The sequence below is a fragment of the Hesperophylax consimilis genome, chromosome 23 (assembly GCF_061612785.1).
Source record: "Hesperophylax consimilis isolate HC1 chromosome 23, BYU_Hcon_1.0, whole genome shotgun sequence".
NCBI lineage: Eukaryota > Metazoa > Arthropoda > Insecta > Trichoptera > Limnephilidae > Hesperophylax > Hesperophylax consimilis.
This window is the reverse complement of record NC_142858.1, coordinates 20,660,520-20,682,511: the sequence shown is the minus strand read 5'-3', so window position 1 is coordinate 20,682,511 and position 21,992 is coordinate 20,660,520. Positions and strand designations below refer to the sequence as shown.

The following is a 21,992-nucleotide window of genomic DNA, read 5'->3' as shown; positions in this document are numbered from 1 at the left end:
TTTTTTTTTGAAAATGCTCAAATCAAAAAACTTTATGTTTTTTTGGGTTCCCCATGTGGTGTAGATTCTCCAGTTTCCCGCTTGTACTACGAGTTTCCGGACACCGTGTATACATTTATTGAGTGTATCAGGCAAGGGTGGTCCGTGACTTATCAGTGGGCTATAGTGCTAAGATTGAAAAATATGTCATTATTGATGTTGTTGTAGCTGAAAATTATTTTTTTTAAATTTTTTGCATGAATATTTTATTTTTATTTTTGGTTTTTGCTAAAATAAGAAATCTTCATACAACTCAGCTATAACAACATGAATAATGCCATATTTTTCAATCTTTCAGCACTCTGTCTCACTGAAAAGTCATCAGGTATCAGGACGTACCCAACAGACTTAAAGACAAACTTAAACTTAAAAACTAGTGATTCCTGAGTTTATTTGCAATTCAAAATGTGCATATTGTTTGGTTATCTCTTGACATTTTTTTCAACCCAAAGAAAAAAATCCAGAAAACAATGCACTTTTTTATGAATTTTTTTAGATGGCAACTAGTATTGGTATTATACTGGGTATTTAAAAAAATACGAAAAAATCGATATAACATTGGAAGGGTTAGGAATCGGACCACCACATATCACAGCACTTCGTTTTATCCACAGCTGTAAAATTACATATGAGTATGAGTATAATTTAAATCTGAAAAGTTGTAAAATATCAAATATCCAACAAGAGGTACAAAAACGATTTTTGGCCATTTAGTTTTTATTTATTTTTTGGAATAACTTTACTGAGTAAAACCTCAAATTGTAATATTTAAATATTGAAGATAATATTAGTGATTTCTAAACCAAAATCTGAAACAGAAAAATCAGAAAAGGAAACAGTCACATCTGGGACTCAAACCCAGGACCCTTGTCTTTCCGGGACAGTGACAGACATATTCGTATAGTGCTTTATAATAATATGTTGTTTATTGCATCGCTTAGAAGTTTTTATTATTATACATGTGATTACACTTCAGGCCTCCACGCAGAAAAGTCTCACATTGAACTGGGCTGTAAACCGTTATTTTACTTTTGGTCTTACTTTTCTGCGCGGCGGTCAGCAAATAGCGTTTTCAATACCGTGCCCGGCGGGAGAAGCAAATATTCTAACTTAAAATATTAATTGAACTATGAAATCTTAATCAATTTTCTTTTTTTTTTAATAACATCAATTCTAATAGACGGTTAGAATTGGTAAAAAATTTACTGGAATTCCTTATTGAAGAATTAAATTTTTTTCCATACAAAATGTTTAAGCGACGTGGTTCTCACAGTTTGAATGACGTCACACCCACACCCCGCCTCTTACCGCTCGGATTCCGCTCGTTTTGGCGGGCTTAATAAAATTTAAACTTTGAGAATTAATTTAATTATGAAAACAGACTTTAAAAAAAAAAATACCAGTATTTTAGTTTGAATGCGAACATTGATAAAAAAAATTTAAAAAATGGACTCAACTTCCTTAATTGTTCAGAGGTGATAAATAGGTATGTGTTTTTGTATTGTATGGACTTTAAAAAATGATGTATCAGTGTTTTATATTTACATATATATTTTTGTTATAATGAGATTATCTATTGATCAACATATCTTCACTTTTTACCCTCCCTAAATCAAGGAGCCAGTCGTTGACCAATTTGCGCAAAACATTTGTACTTTTCGTTTTCCAAGCATTAGGCATGATATTAAATAATTTAGGTCCTAAGTACGAGAATATGGTCTACAAAATTCACCAAGTCAACATTTAACATATCAATATCACCTATTGTATCAATAATACCAGTATTGATTTTCCACAGTTTGAAACCTTTGTATCGGAGAATTAGCAAAATAGTTGCACCTCACACTGCAGTGGAATAGAGTATTGTGTCGTGTTGTTCTAGTGGGTATGTTCGGAACAGTTAAATTTAGAGTTTAGAATGAGAAAGTTAAATCATTTATTTATTTGAGGAAACTTTTCTCAGTTTACGACTTTAATAAATAATGTTTTTTTTAAATAGTTAAGTTATTGAACATTAATAATATACCCTTTGTAATAGACCCAGTCCACTAGGAAACGATTTTAATTTTCACAAACAATTTTTTTTTTAATGAAAATATTTTAAAACTTTAGACTCTATTTTTGAAGTATTAACCTTTACATAAATTGCCTGTGTGAACAGACCTTAAGATAACGAAGACATGAAAAACGAAAGAAAACTCTAATCTATGGCAATAATTTTGCGTATTTCCATAGAAAGCGAAAATTGTCTTTGAATTATAATTATAGTAATTTTACCGTGACATTTCGTACGAGCTGTTTAGTTGCTGAGAATTGAAATTTAGTTTTAATATTAATTAGTGCAAGTATAAGTTAAATTATTTGTACACCGCTACATACAAACACGCCAATGGTAAGTAATCTCACTACTGAAGAGCTTTAAATCATCGAATCCATAGTCCTAATTGATGTTGTTAGAGTCAAGACGTATTATTAGCATCCGACGAAGTTGATTCGTTTCAACAATACACAAACAACAAACAAGGCTTCATTATTTGTGCCTTATGCCTGGGGATTCCATGTTATGCTGCATATAAAGCGGATATTAAAATGCAGGACCAATACAATTGACCTGTCCTGCATTATCTACATAATGATTCATCTGAAACAGCTGATCGAGTTCGATTCACTTTACTGTTATGCTATGATGTTGTTGTTCTTTCGGTTGACATTTAAGTTTCTTGCTATTTTTTCTTCCTCGCGATGAATTACTTGAATAATTTTTCATAATGCGTTGTGCACGCCATTTCCTTTTGTGTTAATTTTCTTGACGTTTTATCTAATCGAGCATTGTTTTTACACGTCAAATTGTTAGTATTTGTTATTTTAAATGTGTAAATATTTTTGTTGCATGAGAATTCGTATCAAAATGCATTGTGTTCAATAAAAATTACTTAGGTACACTATAAATAATTATCAAAATCTTTTTTCCAACCCAAGCTATAGGTTTTAGGTTCTCAGATTGGTAATAATAAGAAAAGAAAAAATAAACATCCTAAAAACCTATTTTATAATACATTATAGGTTATGGTTCTATCGATATGACAGATGGCCGCCAAACAAAAGACATAAAATATTAATTTTGATTTTAAAGTAATAGCCATCAAATTACACTACTTTTCATCTCTGAAAACTGAAATAATTGTTTCTTATTATAGTTAAGTTGAATCAAAGTGTAGTTTTAATAAATATGTGTAAGAAGAATGGAAGTTGTAGCAAATTGCACTATTTTCCATCTCCGACAACAGAAATAGTTGTTTCTTATTGTAATTTAGTTGAATCAAAGTATTGTCATTGAATTAGGTACTTATTGAGACTCATTTTTTTACCTCAGTTTGGAGTATCTTTTTAACCTTTGGAACACCAAGTTCCTGCGACTTAATACTTCGGTAGTCAGGGCCGGCCATGTCCAGGCGCAATTGTCTACTCCATGTGCCGACTTACCAAGGAGCCAAAGTGCTGATAATATCTAACAGCTATTACAGCGCCCTTGTGACGACCCTGTCCGTAGTGTGCCGATAGTAAAAATCACAAAAACTGAATCTATTAATGTCAGATTACCATATAGATATGCCGGCGCTCAACATATACAAATTTATCATATCCAATGGGTACTTTGGCGCTTGAAAAATTAAGGAAAGGAAGGAGTGAACTTGGTTATTTCTTCATCATTTCATTCAAAGGCTCTTGGGAGTTTTATTTAGGGTCCGTATCCAAAAATATTATACTCAAAACCTCACCCTCAATACCTCCATGGTCGAGCCGTAAAGATCCTTAACTATGAAAGTGGAGGTCTACTGTGGAGTGCATTAGCTTATAACGAGTGTAATATTTGGAATGAAATTTCCTTCACTGACAGTGAATTGCCTTCCAGTAGATTGGGACCCCTGGTGCGGTGCAGTAGCGGCTAACACCAGTATGCTGCTTCTACAGAACGAGGAAGGGTCCCCCCCCGACACGGAGGGGCAGAGCGCCTCCCAGAGAGAGTCAGCCGATGACTCTGCAGGTACTATATTAATGTCTACTATGGGTAGCTACTAAGCTATGCCCAGTAGAAAGGTAGGCTTGCCAGGAGACAATTTCATTCAACCAACCCAGATTAATATATAAAAATCTTGTGTCACTTTGTTCGTACATGCTAATCTCCGAAACCGCCCAACCGATTTCAATGAAATTTTGTAAATGCGTATGATTGGTTCCAGCTTGAAAAATAGGATAGTTTTGGACCCGATATGTGGCGAAATCTCAGTGTTGTTGAGATTTTAATTATTTTTAAATTTTATTTAGATTTCTCGTCCAATAATACATACAACCTCAAATTTTAACTTCCCTACACCAAACTACATAGAAGGTGGTCTGTGGCAGGACAAAGTCTGCCAGTGCCCACTAGTTATTATATATATTTATATTAATATTCTGTCATTATTCAATTTGTTCGATTTTGACTCGCATTTCCCCACATCACTGTACTGTATTAGGGTCTATTATGACAAGAACTGCATTTGTGTAGCGACAGAATTACTAGATAACAGAGGATTTTCGGAAAGCTGGGATCAGGTGGAAGGGGAAATGGTATGGAGATGTTTGTTTTGTTACGGTTTGAGATGGTTTACGTAGTTCCTGTGAGCACTCAGGCCAATGGCCTGTTGTGCCATCTTCTATTTTACCTCATTCCTTTGACAGTAACCGAGTCCTTTTGTTAATGTTTACCTGGGTTGTTGTTGGATATTAAGCTGTCTCCTGGTTCCATAATGTTTTTTCCCAGGTACTTGATCCTTGTTCCCATCAAGGTTAGACATAAGCACCATAGATAAATTGCAGTTTCTTAGTCTCTATTGATGTTTTCTACTCCCATCAGCTGCGTGTGTCTTTTGAGGTGGCAGTGGTTAGTAGTCTTACCAGTTCCCTCATTGAGTTTTTGTCCATTTTGAGTATTTGTTTGGACCGTTTATGAGCACTTTGGATTATATCATTCCGGGTGCCCTCTCCCATTCCTTCCACTTTCCAATATGTAGTTTTTTATGGCTCTTTTGTGCGGAAAATGCGGGGATTCTGGGCATTTCTAGATTATCCAACCATATTGAAAAATATTTTTTACAATAATTGTGGGAACGCACTATATTTCGTTTTCGTTTGTAGCAAATTTAAAAAAAAAGTTTATTTCTAAAGCTTTTCGTTCAGAAAATTACTAGAAAATAAAAAATAAATGCTAATTTCAATAGAATTTTCTTTCATTTTGAAGGTAAAGGAACTTAGTAGAACTCTTGTAGGTATGTTAGAACATATGTATTAGCAACTCTGGTCTACATTCACATTTGATGAAAATGCTTTAATGCAGGTTTTTGAAAACCGGTAAATTGTTTATCAGATGCGATCATTGGTACATTTTTATACTTTGATTCAATCCGATAACATTAGTGACGAGATCTTAACATAAATCTTAACAAATAAAGCTGCTTCGTTACTTTGCTGAAGGTCCCGAAGAAATGTCTACGACCCTGTCCAGCGAGACCGACTCAGAGTCCACGATGGTGTCTTCGGGCCAGGTGTCATTGTCGGATAGCCAGGCATCAGACCCGCACAACGATTCCACGGGCACGCTGGTGCCGCCAGCCGCGCTCAGCCCCCGGGCTGAGAGTTCGCTGTTCATGCCAGAGCACAGCGGCATGATGACCATCATGCCCACGCGCGGAACCATGCTGCCGTGGGGCGCACACAAGGAGCGGCCCAGCCACCCACCGGCCGCCGTGGACACTGACCTGAAGCCCGGCGAGTTCGTCATGCGGACATTGTTCGTCGAGTTCACCATTCAGGCTGAGAGGAAGATGGAGATTGTGATGACTGAACCATTGGTAATAATTTATTTATCTCATCCATTCAGTGATTGATGTCGGTCGGTGGTTGAGTTGGCATCGCGTTTGGGTCCCACCCAGGCGTAGTGTGTTCAATTCCTCGGCTGGCTAAGTCTTCCATCACAACACAAGCAACATTTTCCGCTTACTGTGGTGGTAGTAAGAGATTTTCAAATATTGTCAAGTTATTCGTAACCTGGAAATGTTTGTTTGCTTTAAAACTAAAGTTAAGTTAAGTAAAGGTGATAGGACTTTGAGTCGTTTAATTAAATACATAGGTATATAATAATGCCAAGTCTGATTTTTCAAAAATTACTTATTTTTCCAATGAGTATCAGTCACTTTGAAACAAATTCACTGGAATGTGTAAAAAACATTGTGTCTATCAATATTTCACAGAATTTTTAATGATATTTATTATTTAGGTTGTGTGTCTGTCTCTGGTTCAATGAATTCTAAAACTCGGATATTCATTGAATTTAAGTGTTATTTTCAAAATTGGAACTGTTTCTTTAAGGAATTCAGACAAAAGATAAAGTACCATCCTGTAATATAATGTTTTTAAAAGAAAATATTAAATTGTCCTTTTCTAAATTGAAATTAAATTATCCTGTGATTTTTCACAGATCTGCACAACTTTATTATTCCGTCTTCAGTTCAAATTCATGTACCACATATTTCATTATAATAAAGAAAAGGCTTTTTATAGCGGTGGCAAAAAATATCCTTTTTGGGAAGGAAGACTTCCCAGACTTAAACAAACTTTTAAAGACTTAAATTATTATTATTTTTTTGGTAAACTAATGTTTAAGACAAGATTTTTTATGCATAGCACAAAGGGTAACAATTATTTTATAAGCAATAATTATTAGCCTGAAACACTCATCCACATTGAAAAATTCCCGTTGGCGTCATGCATCTTTTATCAGGAGATTTTTCAATGTGGATGAGTGTTTCAGGCTAATAATTATTGCTTATAAAAATAATTATTACTTAAATTATTAACAGAGCGTAGCAAAGTCCTGTTTTGACTCAACCACTTTGTATTTTATCTGTCTGTAAATTTCTTTGTGCGATAGTATCTTTCTATTACTCCAGAGCGGATGAGTGTTGCGAGCTATCAACATTAATCAAGTCGGAGTAATAAACATTACGCAAAGTCTACTGTTTCCAGAAATACTAGGTTAAGAATAACATTTAATTGCTCAATCCTTCATGGTCACTTTCATGCTTTGCATTGCACTATAAAGCTATGCATACACACAATGTCAAACCTGTGCTTTGTTGACAAAATAATTTGTAGTCAAACCTAATAATCAGGTCAACAGATAAACAGTACAGTCATACTACTGTTTACGTAAAAATAAACATTTTGTCGAGAGGCTTAAAGTATGGCGGCCCGAAATAATAATTATGCTCAGAGGGAATGGGTTAAGAAGTTTTCCAAGGGAAACCGTGACATTTTTCAAATTCAGTCATTGAGGGACCGAAAACCAAACTTCTTACGCCTACTTGTACCCCAATTGAATGCCATGTATGACCGTATTATAAGTGTGGAGATCCGGAAAGAATGCAATGCTAATGTAATGAAAGGGATCCTTAGATATTTTGGACATGTAGGATGGATGAACGGAGAAAGTAGCTTATATGAAGAATATATGACGGGAAAGTGAATAGTAGAAGAACTGGACGGCCGTGGAAGACACAGCACAATCAAGTGCATCAAATAATTAAGTCGGGTCATTTAAAATTAATTTAAGACAGAGTTGTTTTGCGATCCATCCTTTCTGCCTATTCTATTTTTATTCAGTCTGTTTGAATATTTGTAGGAGAAACCCCTCTCCAAAACACTACAAAGAGGCGAAGACCCTCAACTGGATCAAATCCTTTGTGCCTTTGGGACGGTGGCGGAGCACTGCCTGCCCTCCCTGCTGCGGGCCCTGTTCGGCTGGCTCGAGAGGCAGATGCAGCACTCACTGCATGTCAGCGACCAAGCTAAGAAACCACAGCAAGAGAAAAATAAAAGGTAACATTATTTCCCATTATTGTTGACTTCTCAAGGAAGTACTAATTAATTTTAAATAACTATTTGTTGGCTTCATCGCGGCTGTCTTGCCTGATAGTTCATTAAAGATTCCTCATAAAACTAAATGAATAATGATTTTTGATAGTGATCCTTACTGCAACTATATGTGATGTCTAAATGGCAAGCAAACTAGTTTTTTTTTCAGAATGTTTTGTAGAAATTGTTTTGAAATCTAAAACCTTCTGGACAATTAGGGTATTTGAAGAAGTAAAGTTAAGACAATTATTCCATGATTTCTCATTTAATTAATCAATTATTATTATTAATTGGCTGAGCTTAGCAAAGTCCTGTTTTGACTTGACTCATTTCATCTGACTGTAAATTTGTTTGTGTGTTCCGTGATAGTACCTTTTTATTTTACCAATGCGCACGAGCTTAGCGTCTGTTTCGAGCTGGCAGGATGGAGTAATCAACATTACGCAAAGTCTACAAAGTCTCAGAACTAGTAGTTATTTAAAGAACTTTGACTTACTGGTAGTATAGGGAATTAACAAGTAAAATGACATGGTTAGAGTCTTGTCTCATCTTCTTCCCTGTGTCCTATCGCTTTGACAATCCTCTTCCAGGTGTCTCTGTTTTGGGCTACTTCAGCAGCTTTCGTCCATAGTAGGCCCAGCCTCTCCCCGCGCAACCTCTGCAGTTGCTTTCCCCAACTTTGCCCAGGGCGGCTACAGCATATCTCCAGTATTTATTGTGGATGTTGATCTTCTGGCATTCTTAATTCATGTCCAAGCCACCTCATTTGTGACTTCTCTGGTGGAGTAGCGGAGGTTCTATGCTAAGCAAAACTGATGGTCGAGGTTCTCACTTGGATCACATTTTGTGACTCTTGCCACTCCTCTCAAAAATGTTACGGGTAATGATTGTGTTATTATTACGGGTAATTATTGATTGCAGCATAATGTACATCGTGTCGGGCAGCGGGCCCGTGGCTGAGGCGGTGGAGCGCAGCCCGGAGGAGCTGCAGGCAGAGCGTCGTGACCTCGCCGTGGAGTTCCTCTTCTGCCTTGGTCTCATTGAGGTGCTCAAGCAGCTCACCTTCCACCCAGGCCATGAGGACCTCGTGCAGTACATCGAGAACCTGGCCTTCAAACACTTCAACTACAAAGAAGGGTAAGTACCTACTCAATAAATTAACAGAGAATCTAACATAGTACACAACATATTTCTGTTAAGTTTGCTGACTTTTGTGTGATAAATACGTTGTTGCACTATGTTTTCCTTGTCACCTGACAATTCGCGGCAGCCGTGCATTTCCTCAAAAACTCCTCAAATTTGAGCCTAAAAACTACAAGCCCAACATTTATCAAATTGCTTAACACAGAGACAATAGGAATCCACGAAAACGCCGTCAATATTAATCTGCCCCGATGGTGGACACCGCAAGCCTGTCCCTTTGGCTCAAGAAGAAAGAGTGAGAGCAAAACAATAGCTTATTATCTGAAAAGTCAAACAATGTTGATACAACAATAACAAGTGTTACAGTGATCACATAAATTTTTTGTTCCACAAAATATAAAAGTAAATACCGATTTTTAAACTCTTAGCAGTGATTTTTTTTATTCAACTAACATCTAAAGTAATTTTCATATATTAAGTTGCAGTTGCCAAGCCAAAAGTACGGTAATTTCTTTTATATTTAACCAAAAATCTCAACTGTCATCACAGTGTAAACAAACAGAACGAAGTCACTACTACTATCATAGATATACCAATCACTTCACCTCGCTTATATCGTCAACATGAATAACGCCTGCCAAGCATGTTCTGAACCTACTATTTCCGCCGAGTCTGTGTTTGTGTGCACGCTGTGCAAAGGGACTTATCATCTGCAGTGTAGTGGAGTAGCTGAGAGCTCCTACCGTCGCCTAAGTAAGGAGCGGCGTGCCCAGATTAAATGCAAGCAATGCTTATGTGTCGTGCCTATTGTCAAAGCCAGCGGTAGTACACCCTTGGATAACGAACTGCTCACTAAACTACTAGAACAAAACACACAAATTCTCGCCACTCTAGAGCGCATGAGCAAACAGTATGAGGAAATTCTACTCCGCGTCTACCAATTAGAGGACACAAATAAAAAACTTTAAAAAAAGAACTGTGACCTTGAAGCCAAAATTGACGTAATTGAAAGTCAATTAGATCAAATTGACAGGCAAAACAGATCAAAAAATGTAGAAATTAGGGGGATCCCTGAAATAAATGGGGAAAACCTACAAAATATCATTTTTAGTATTCAAAAAACTACTAACCCTAGTATACAACCCAAAAACATTGATGCAGCGTACCGCGTCACCCAAAAAGTCACCAAAGAACAAAGGAGGCATATTATAATAAGGTTCAAAACAAACAATGACCGTGATGATTTCCTGAATGATGTAAAAAAGTACAACAAACAAGCCACCACCAGAGAGGACAATCTCAACACCACCGCCATTGGAATTGCAGGACCCAGCTCACAGGTATACATATCGAAACACCTGACATTTCGAGCAAAACACCTATGGTTTCTTGCAAGAAAGGCTACGAGTGATAACTTATTTAAATTCGCCTGGACCAGGGGAAGTCAAGTGTATGTACGAAAAGACTTTGGAACTCCTGTCATTATTATTAACCTTTTGAACGCGTTAATTTGCTCCGTTTTATCCAAACCCGTACGCGGTACATATTTTCAAATACCTATGCACGCAATTAAATGTCAAATTATAGCATTCTGGCATGATTTATTGGACTATATAGACAGAATAGATTATTCTCCACAATATGAAAACAAATCCTCGTATGTCAACACTCTTAGATGTTTATAAAAACAAAAACATAAAATTTCATACAAAGATGTACCATATCTTTTGAATGTGGTCCCGCCATTCACTCGGCGTGTGTGTACTTAAGCCACTGCGTTGATAGACACAAGTGGGACACCATGATCACTTATCATTTTTAGTTATGAAAAGTTATGAATGACATACTAGTACTAACGCCATCCGTTGACAAAAATGTAAACTAAAGGACTAAAAGGCGCGAAGAGGCGCACTTGATTATCGATCTTTTTTTATGAAATACAATTTTATTTTTGAGAAATTCTTGTAGATGTCAGCATCGTGATAGTTCTACGAATGTCCAAGTGAGCAAGAAATACATTTATGACGAAAGAGCGCTGGAATATCGGCCATCAAAGTTTCCGTATCAACTGTTGATACAGCCGCGTGTGAGTATGGACTTTTTGCCGTAACAACAGTTGATACGGCCGCGTGCAAAGAGTTAATGACAAAACCAAACACCTCTTATCTCCCGCACCCAACAACCTGTAGGCTAAAATTACCTAGCTACATAACTTACTTTTATATATTTTTGATGTACCTAAAATTCTTTATAATAATCAGCAGTAAAATACTGCTAGTTACTTCCAGCCCAAAGATATTCTATATGAACACGAGAAGTATGTACCTCATCACTGTCTTAAATCTTAATCTCAATCTCTTCAATACATGTAAATATTACTTTAAATAATGCGTCAAATCTGCGACATATTTTATTAAAATTTCTATTTTTTTTTTTAAACAATATAAATGGTGGAAATAGCTGATCAATTAGATAACTTGCCTGTACTTCCATGTACAGAGACAAATAATGCTCTCGTAGTTCAACAAATATTAACTAAATCTGCCCTAAAAATATTCGCAATGAATGTTCGAAGCATAAACCGAAATTTTATTGAATTGTTGTTAGTACTCACAGACCTGAATTCTGACTTTGACATAATCATTTTAAGTGAATGTTGGATCAATGAAAATTACATTCCTAAAAACATAACAAACTACACACACTACAACACACGGAATAACCTAACTCAAAATGATGGAGTCATCATGTACATAAAAAATCACATATTTCACTCAGTAAACGAAATCGTAACCAATCACTCTAACTGTCTAAAAATTGTTATAGATAAACATGTAACCATTTTTTCTATATATCGATCACCTAGCACATCTAACATAACCCCTTTTCTAAAGTCCCTAAATCACTCCTCATCGTGCGTGAATGATTGTGATAATATCCTTATTATTGGTGATCTTAATGTAAATATAATTAATTGCATTCATCCTCAAGCCAATGGATATATAAATCAATTAACTCTACAAGGTTTCGTTCCAGCCATCACAGCACCCACCATAGTATCTGTCTCTCAGCAAGTTGTATTGATTATGTATTTTCAAAATGTAAATTAAAAACCAGATCCCTTGTATACCAATGCACGGCCACAGACCACTACGCTACCATAACCTCTCTTTTGCACAAAACACACAAACCGCTGCCGCGTGAAATCTCACAAAAGAAAATATCCTATAATACACTATTTCAACTGGTCTCAGAAACATTGGTCAAATATTTACAAACAGAATGATCTCAACTCTACCTGCAAATCTCTTGTCGACACACTACATAATCATTTAACCAATGCCATATCCAACACAACTCACAAAATTAAACGCCATGGCACTAAACTCAAACCTTGGATAACTGCTGGTATAATTCATTCTATCCATAAGCGTGATAAACTTCACGCAATCTGTAAAAAAAATCCCAAAGACTACGAATCTAACTTATTCTATAAAAAATACAGAAATGTGTGCAAAAAAATTACCTCAAAGGCCAGAGAAGATTACTATAAAAAACAAATCAATAACGCCGAAAATGACAAGAAAAAAAATGGGATATTATAAAGGACATATCTTACACCAAACAAACGACAACACCCATCAATAAGATCAACATTGGAGCCATTTCACTTACTAATACAAGTAATGAATCTGAAAAAACGCAGACCATTTCAATGAATTTTTTACTTCAATCGGTCCTAACCTTTCCAATCATATCTTGGCCAGATATAATGTTTCAGAACATGACCTTGCTAAAGAAATATCCCTGGCCCTCTTGAGATATAGTCCATTTATTTTCAATCCCACCACAGAACTAGAAATTATAGAAATTATTTCAACATTAAAAAGTAGCCACTCAACAGGAATAGACATCTCTACTAAACTTACTAAGCACCTGAAAGTTTTTATTTTGAAGCCTCTCCAGCATATTATAAACTTAAGCCTCCAATCTGGCATATTCCCAAAATATCTTAAACATGCTTCAATAATCCCCATATTCAAATCTGGTGACAGATCCTCCCAATAATTACAGGCCAATATCCCTATTGAGCACAATTTCCAAAATCATTGAAAAGGTAGTAAAACTAAGACTCCTCAAGTTCCTTGGAGATAATAAAATTCTATCAAATAACCAGAATGGTTTTCGCAAGTATCGTAGTACCGCAGATGCAATTGCAACCTTTACCAAACTGATATCTGATAACCTTGATAGAGGCAATAAACCTCTTGCTGCTTTTTAGATCTGTCTAAAGCTTTCGATACAATTTCAAAACTACCTTCTCACAGAGACGATACTCACATATCGCACCTAAAATATTCAACGCACTAAATAATGACATCAAAACATCAAGATCAATTACTAATTTAAAACCGGTGTCTATAAACGGATATCTGAAATTTTTTTTAAGGAACATATGAATCCATACCATCACTAAACGTTTTCTTTAAGGGAAAAATGAATCTATACCACCATAAAAAGTTTTCATTTTTAAATTACCATAATATTAACAGAAAGATTAATTATTTTTTGCATTAATTATTTAAATTGGTTTGACACCACTGAAAGGTTTCATTTACTTTAGGATTGCTTCAGTATTTGTTAACCGCTTCTGTGCCAAGAGCGAGTTTACTCGCATTCTTGGCCGTGCCCAGCAGGCCAGCCATAGAAAAATAGCGAGTTTACTCGCTCTTCTTTGAGCCTCTGTATCATACATATGTCCCGTTTTTTTTTTTAAATATGTTTATCTAAGTGAAGGGAAGCAAAAACGTCGAATATTGAATAAATTTGGTAAGTCATTTAAATATCCTTTCAAGGTGTAATGTTTTTAATTTTTAAAAATAAGATTTTAAAATGATTTATTTTGATTAAAAATTCACGGCCTGCTGTGCACAGCTACACTTCTACCTACTGGCATTTAAAAGGTTAAGAACAATATTGTGACAATAATTTTTCACTCTAATATTATTAGCCGGAGTTCAAACAAGAATCTATAATGCTGAAGAATAATGTATCCGTACATGTCACTGTAACTCGCACATAATTATCAACAGTTTACCAGATTTTTACATTTGCTTAGCTAGTAATATACATACTCATTTTGATGCTATAGGTATATAATTTTAATAACTTCTTGTACATATATATATATCCCGCTACATTTGTTGCGTCCGACCCCTAAAAACTCCATAGCATTGCAGCGTCCACCGACTTACAGCGTCCGATATACGGACGCTACAATGTTTTGAGCTCAAAATTGGCCAGAACGATGCTTACCCGATGTAGAATCGTATGGCAAAAATTTTTGTGGAAGCAAAAAATCTCTCAGAATGTCTGGAAACGAATATTGAACGGTTGACATTTTGCCGACAGGTTCGCTACACGATGTATATATTGAGCAGTGTATGTTTTTATTCATTTCTACGATCTTGCCGCGTCCACGAAGTAATATAATTTTCGATACATAACGACGATCGTGCTGCGTCTACGCATTATGTCGATAGTATTGCGTCCTCGAGACGGATTACGAGTAGATATTATTTTATATACATAACGACGGTCGTGCTGCGTCCACGCATTACGTCAATAGTACTGCGTCCCCGTAGCCGCTCATGAGAATATACTATTTTTAACACATAATGACAATCGTGCTGCTTCCATGCATCACGTCGAAAGTATTGCGTCCCAGTGAACGATCTCGAGTAGATATTATTTTGAATATACGACGACGGTCGATATAATTTTCGATACATAACGACGGTCGTACTGCGTCTACGCATTACGTCGATAGTATTGCGTCCTCGAGACCGATTACGAGTAGATATTATTTAACATACATAACGATGGTCGTGCTGCATCCACGCATTACTTTGATAGTATTGCGTCCCCATGGCCGATAACGCTGAAATATTATTATGAATACATAACGACGGTTTTGCTGCGTCCACGCATTACTTCGATAGTACTGCGTCCCCGTGGCCATTCACGAGTGCATTGTTATGTATTATTTGAGCGTTTGGTTGAGTAAATCATCAGATTTGGCAACATTGGGTTAATTTACAACGGTGCCGCTTGACACTCAGAACTAAGAAGCGTTCTGTGTGGTTTTTAATGCATAACGACGATAGTGCTGCGTCCACGCATTACTTCGATAGTACTGCGTCCCCGTGGCCATTGGCAAGTACATTGTTGTACATTATTTGAGCGTTTGGTTGAGTAAATCATCAGATTTGGCAACATTGGGTTAATTTACAACGATGCCGCTTGACTCTCAGAACTAAGAAGCATCCTGCGTGGTTTTTAATGCATAACGACGATCGTGCTGGGTGTACGCATTACGTTGGTAGTATTGCGTCCGTTCACGAATAGTTATTATTTTTAATACATATCGATGGTAGTGCTGTATCCACGCATTACATCGATAGTATTGCGAACCCGTGGCCGATCTAGATTAGGTATTATTTTTAATTAATGAAGACAATATTAGCGAAACTCAATCGAACATCTGAAACGGAAAAATCTGAAAAAGGCACTGTCACATTTGGGACTCGAACCCAGGACCTTTGGTTTTCCATGCCGTGACTCAACCAACTGAGATAATGTGTCCCTATCCGATTCGGTCATATTTACTGTAATATACTTCGACTGAGAATTATCAACAGTGTGGAAGTTACTCCCAGTATCACCCGGGTGTAAGACCACCATTCAGAATTGAAACTTTGTGGCTTTACCCGAGTTTAGTGACTATATCTGAATAGTCAGGTACTTTCCCACCTTTGTCTTCCCCACCTTTCTCTTCCTCATCGCTTCCCCTTCCCCACTTACCTACAGCCTCACAATATACCCCAATTGGGGATGCTATAGTCTCACTGGCTCCAGACTGGAGCAGTTGGGACTCTTGTGAGGAATTCAATATAAAAATAAAAATAAAACATAATCTTAATTTTCTTAACGCATATTTTTATTGGCTGCTATCTTTATGTATGATTGCAGGATTCAACTCGAACTAAATGCGTGAGCAGGTACCTAAGCAATTCCTTCAGAAACTTGATCAGGGTGCTTAGGGTGTGAACATCTTGGAATAATTATCGATAATAACATCAAATGGAAAAGTCAAATTAACTCCACAGTAGACAGAATGAGAAAACTCATCTTTATATTTTTTCGACTTAGAAATTCTGTATCATTAAAAATACATAAAGATATTTATTTTGCACTTGCACATTCTACACTACTACAATATATGGAATCGTGGCTTGTGGTGGGGGGGGAGGGTGCATATAAATCTTGCCTACTTCTATTTGTGACAATTCAAAAAATATTATTTATTTATTTATTGACGCCCTATTGGGCTTTTAAGTACATAAAAATTACAAATTTCCTTCTTAGCAACAGTATAAAACAAACAATAGAAGATCGAAATAAAATATAATGATTTCTTATACATTATTTACATTTAAAAAGTGGTGGACTAATTTGGCTTTAAATGTATTGAAGTTTAAATTAAATATGTCAGCGACATCACTTAGTTCATTGCCCAACCTATGTATTCTTTCTAACACAGAATTCGTAGCGAAGTTATTGTTGTAGAATAAAATATTCCGTCTAGTATATTTTGGAGGTATATGTAAAGATAGCAAGTTTATAGTGTCAGGGCAGTCTAACCTTGAATGAACAATTTTATATAATAAAAGAAGATCAAATATTTTTCGCCTTTCAGATAATTTCGATAAGTTAAGTTTACTGCGTAAATTGACATAATTGATTTCAATAATAGGAATACCAATTTTGAAATTAATAAAACGTAAAAATTTATTTTGAATTTTTTCAATTTGTAAACAATGAGAGTTGAAATGAGGACACCAAATGGTTGCATTGTATTCAACCTGACTTCTAACCAGAGACGTGTACAGTAATTTTATAGTTTTTATGTTATTAAAGTCTTTAGCGATTCTGAGAATAAATCCAAGCATTTGTAATCCCTTACTGGTAATGCTATTAAAGTGATTCAAGAAGCGTAATTTGGAGTCAAAGATAACTCCAAGGTCATTGAATTCAAAAACTCTTTAGATTGGCATTGTTAATTGAGTAGTCGAATAATAAAGGGGTTTTAGATCTATGGAAACTGATCGTTTGACATTTGTTGATATTAAGATGTAATTTGTGTACGATGCACCATTCATAAAGTTTATTTAAGTTCATTTGTAGAGTTAAACAATCAGAAGAATTACCGATCGATTTAAACATCTTTAGATCATCGGCGAATAGAAGAAAGTGAATATTATCGAAAATTAGTGAAATTTCATGAATAAATAGTAGGAAAAGAATTGGTCCTAGGTGGGAACCTTGGGGGACCCCACTTAAGGCAAAAAAAAGTTTAAGAAGTTGTGGAGGTAATTTTTACAGATAATTTTCTGTATGATAAGTAACTTCTAAGCCATTCGAGAAAGTTGCCGCTTATTCCCAAGTGTTCTAATTTTTCCATTAAAATGCGATGAGAAACAGTATCAAAGGCTTTGCTAAAGTCAGTATAAATTGTATCAACTTGAAGACCCTTGGACAGTGCATTAGAAATAAAATTTTCGTAAAGCAATAAGTTAGATGACGTAGATCTGTCTGGCATAAAACCATGTTGAAATGTTGATATAATTGGTTTAATTTGATGCATGATTTTACTTAATATAATCTTTTCAAAAAGTTTAGGTAGTGATGACATAATACATATGGGTCTATAATTTTCAATTTGACATTTATCTCCTTTTTTAAAAATAGGTGTTATAAAGCTACTTTTCCAAATTTCAGGAAAACAACCTGTAGATAAGGATAAATTGAAAATTATAGTAATAGGAAGAGCTAGAACATGAATACAGTTTTTAAGTAATATTGAGGGAATCATATCTGGCCCCGAATTCGACCTGGTATCCAGCTGTTTGATAAAAGTCACAACATCATCTACTACCACATGGATGTTATGCAAGTTGAGTGAGCTTTCGGTAAATTGGGGTTTATCAGATAATATGTTGTCATTGTCTTCAACATATACACTCTTGAAGAAATCTGCAAATAAATTTACAATATCGTTTTTGTCATGACCCACTTTTTTCCCATAAAACATTGTACCGGGAAAGTTAGAGTTATTTTTCCGAAAGGAGTTAGCGTAATTCCAAAATTTATTAATATTTGTTAAAATAGAATTTTCAACATTGTTGGTGTATTTCTTGAAACATACTTTCGATTTCCTAGTACAATCTTTACGCAGAATGGAGAATGCGATATAATCATCTAGCGTTCTATTTATTTTATAACGTTTGTGGGCAATTTTTTTATCGTACGTTAGATTAATTAGTTCAGAATCGAACCATTTAGGGAATTTAGAAGTGTAATATTTTTGTAGGGGTACAAATCTATCGATTGCTTGATAAATTACATTGTAAAAGTATTCTAAGGCCTCATTTAAACTTGAACTTTTACAAGTGAGATCATAAGCCCAATTATAAGTAGATAAAAATTCTATAATCTTTGGGTAATCTGCTTTTTCAAAATTACGCTTGACAATCGTGGGGTCAATTACCTTAACATAAGTATTGAGGTAATTGATTATTAGAGGGGGTTGGTATTTATCGAATGGAAGAATCATTTCATCAGAGGCATACACATTAACATTAGAAGAATTTGTAAAGACAAGATCGAGAATACGAGAATTGATGTTGTACACATGGTTTTTCTGATGCAGATTTAAAAAGTTCGACATTTCTATAATTTCATGGGAGCCATGATTGATGTTGTCCGGACTCGAGGACGCGATGTTCTCAATGTCCCATACAATATTTGGGAGGTTGTAGTCACCCATCAGAATAAATGTAGCATCAGGAAATTTTCTTCGCATAGTTTCAACTTCAAGGTGGTGCTCCTTATATGTTTGCAGGCCGGAGGATGGTGGTATATATGTGCAACCGATTATAAGTTTTTCATTTTTTAAGGAAACCATTACAAACACTTGTTCAAGATGTTTGTGAAGGCATTTCAGTTTCTTCGAATTCAGTTTGGTTGATACTAACAATAGTACGCCGCCACCTCTTGTTTTATTGCTGGAACTTTGACATCTGTCGTTTCTGTAAATGAAATGATCTAAAAACCCCAGTTCTTGATCGTTTATGCCAGCATTTAGCCATGTTTCAGTAAGAGCATAAATTTCGTAATTCATCGTTGGTAATGTACATTTTAGTTCTTGAAGTTTCGTTGTCAGTCCTCTTACATTTTGATAATATATTATTAGTTTGTGGGTCAGTTTTTTGGATTTAATTTTACAATTGTTGGGTGATTATTAATGTACTTGATTGTAATGTCTTGCTCACCCGATGATTGCCTATTTTTTAGTTCGATTCGCAAATTATTTAGATAGTTCCTTTGAGCAACTGATTGATCAGGGTACATGCGGATGTTATTCTTCAGCAAGTGTTTTTTGCCGAGTAAGATTTTCGGCCATTTAGACTCAGGGAACTCGACTTTTACACCCCTCGGTTTATTAGTATCCCTTTTCCCGATTCTGTAAACTTTCAGGTCAAGAGAATTGGTAGAGTTGTCCAGGTCGAAAATGATTTTTTTTATGCTGGTAGTGTCGTCTTTCATAATATCAGTCTGGGTTATTGCTTTGCTTTCGGGGAAGTTACATATTATAATATTTTTTTCCCTTAAATTTTGATCATTCATCTCAGCAATAATATCGCAGATGTTATTTGTTTGCAAATTAGTAGTGGTAACAGCAGAAGGAATATTTTTGTACACTGATAATTCGCCTTCTAGGGTAGCCATTCTTGCAGCCATTTGGCCTATGGACCCTAGGATATTATTAGTTTTGGGCATTATTTTGGCAATATGCTCCTTGGTAAATTTGTTATTGGGATCCATCACAATATTTGTTAGTGCATTGATGGCATCTTGTGCAAGGGATATGTATGTCTGCGCATTCATGATGAGTTCGGATTTAGGTTAATAAAAATTAAAAATTAATAGTAGGTTGAACTCCCCTGATTACTGTCTGGAATCAAGTTCACAAGTAGTAATGAGTAGGTATCAGTACCTACTACGGTCACAAGGCGTGCGGAAATGCAGGTTACCTGCCTTTGGTGTAACAATAATATTAAATATTGAATTTAAGTAAAGTTATTATTATTTGTTATTAAAACTTGGTGCTTTTATTTTATTGTTGAGGACACAAAGAAATGAACAGATTCACAACTTTTACACTGGAACACAATGGCACAGGAATAGTGTGTTAAGTTTTATTGTAAATATTTTGTGGACAGAAATAATTTGTGACTGGTTTAGTTTACTGTTGTTGAGTGAGTGTGATATTAATAAAAATTATCTTAAACAAGCCATATTACTATCCAACAATACATGTTTCCCAAGGTTTTCCCTCTCACAAAAATTGATGAAAAATACTCGTACATTAAGTACTTCAATTACATAAAGATTTCTTTGATAAAAATAATATTCCACAATTAATTTTAAGCAAAATAATTATTTATATTGGAGGACTAACCGTACCACTAGTTTGAACTACAACAGCACAACATCACTATTTAACGGTATAATTTTTTTTAATAAATTACTCCTAGATATATCAGAGAAAAATTATAACAGTTACAAAAATAATCAATTTAAAATTCTCTAATACCACCTCATAACTTTTCTTATTGTTTGATATTATTTATTTTATTTCAGGGAAATCAACAGTTTACAATGTGGTTCATTTATACATGTGTAATTTACCTAACTGAGGAATCAATTACAGATTTCCTCAACATACTATTCTATAATGTATCTAAAAATTTAAACACTTTACTTAAATTTATCTAAAAAATATTAAATTTATCGAAGAAAGCAAACACTTTGTGGCTTGACATTATACAAATGAAACAAATACTTTTTTTTAAACCACTTTATTTTAATTTATATTTCGTCGACCGGTTTGGATTGAACCCAAATATTGTGTTAAATAAATATAAAGTGGTTTAAAAAGAAGTATTGTTTGCTTTTTTGTAAAAAATATAACGTTATTCAAGAGGGAGATTATTAAAACAGGAGATTATTAAAACAGAAGATTATTATAAAATAATACTACATAATATATGTCATTACATTTTATGCAGTTTGGTACACGTTTAATACATTTTTAATTGAGTTTTTATATTTATTTTAGTGACATTGAAGATAGAATCAGAGAGAATGTTATTATACATATGTTGAATATATTCTTCTAAGACAAGAATTTTTATTTGAAATGGTTTTACAGTGTTTTTCTTTAAATAGATTACATGAGCGTGTGTGCCGTGTAGGTACTTTTCAATTATGTTTAATAAACTCCACATATTATGTTTCTGCTTATCATTCTTAGGTATTATTTAAAAGCTTAGAAATAACGTTTCCATTCGGAATGGTTGTCTCACACCAGGGCGATACTGAGAGTATATTTCACTCTGGAACGTGTTGCAAAAACACTTTATATTGTGTTAAATGTATTAATTGTGAAATAACACAAACAAATAAAAAATTATTTGGGCACGCCGGGTTTGACCGTCAGATTACGGGATTCGGATTGCGAGTCGAGAGTCTTACCTCTCAACCACAGATGCTGTATTTAATTGATTAATTCACTATGAACGTGAAAAGTTCACTAGAAGAGTAAGAAATATTTTGTGTTGTTTATTTATTTATTAATTTATTTATTACACCTGATAGACTTTTACATTCTAGTTTAATAGTTGAGTATCGCAGTTATTATAAATTCTTCAAAATTAAAACTATAGAGAAAA

General features: G+C 34.9%; 1 protein-coding gene across 1 annotated transcript in view; it reads left to right on the top strand.

The window, feature by feature from the left end:
* Positions 1-2,317: 2,317 nt before the first annotated feature.
* The window catches only part of fry (microtubule binding protein furry), a 94,247-nt gene continuing 74,572 nt past the window's right edge, over positions 2,318-21,992 (top strand). The window contains exons 1-5 of the mRNA XM_089645876.1: positions 2,318-2,431; positions 3,953-4,084; positions 5,554-5,930; positions 7,760-7,956; positions 8,914-9,129. Coding sequence (XP_089502002.1) covers positions 3,997-4,084; positions 5,554-5,930; positions 7,760-7,956; positions 8,914-9,129 — 878 coding nt within the window. The 5' untranslated portion in view covers positions 2,318-2,431; positions 3,953-3,996. The remainder of the gene's footprint in view (positions 2,432-3,952; positions 4,085-5,553; positions 5,931-7,759; positions 7,957-8,913; positions 9,130-21,992) is intronic.